General features: G+C 34.5%; 1 protein-coding gene across 1 annotated transcript in view; it reads right to left on the bottom strand.

Annotated features, from left to right (window-relative positions):
* ADCY2 (adenylate cyclase 2 (brain)) overlaps positions 1-83 on the bottom strand; it is a gene marked incomplete at its 5' end in the record, with an annotated part of 79,177 nt that extends 79,094 nt beyond the window's left edge. The window contains one exon of the mRNA XM_010083650.1: positions 1-83. This exon is cut by the window's left edge and continues 60 nt beyond it. Within this exon, the coding sequence (XP_010081952.1) occupies positions 1-83 (83 nt within the window).
* Between the last annotated feature and the right edge of the window lie 256 nt (positions 84-339).

Below are 339 nucleotides of genomic sequence, written 5' to 3'. Positions count from 1 at the left end.
TTGGGACCTTGTAACCTCTGAATGATCTCTGCTTTCATTTCCATGGCAATGTGAGCAGGCAGCAAAGAAAGTAGAAGACGCTCCTACAATTTAAAATGAAATGTCCATTATTTCCTTTCGGAGAATGAAATTAGCATGGAAGTAATACTGTGCAAGGCATACGTGATTGTCAATATCTTAGAACATTTCAATGAGGCTTGTACTCAGACATTTGCCTGGTATGGCCTACAAAATTATCATTTCCTTGAAGAACTTCATAGAGATATACACACACTTACAAGTAATATCTAAACTCTTCAAGATTTTGTGTATATTAGAAAAAGGTTAAGTTAAATTTAA

Source organism: Pterocles gutturalis, unplaced genomic scaffold (assembly GCF_000699245.1).
Source record: "Pterocles gutturalis isolate BGI_N339 unplaced genomic scaffold, ASM69924v1 scaffold1780, whole genome shotgun sequence".
Taxonomy (NCBI): domain Eukaryota; kingdom Metazoa; phylum Chordata; class Aves; order Pterocliformes; family Pteroclidae; genus Pterocles; species Pterocles gutturalis.
The sequence above is the reverse complement of the archived record's forward strand: the minus strand, read 5'-3'. Positions and strand labels throughout refer to the sequence as shown.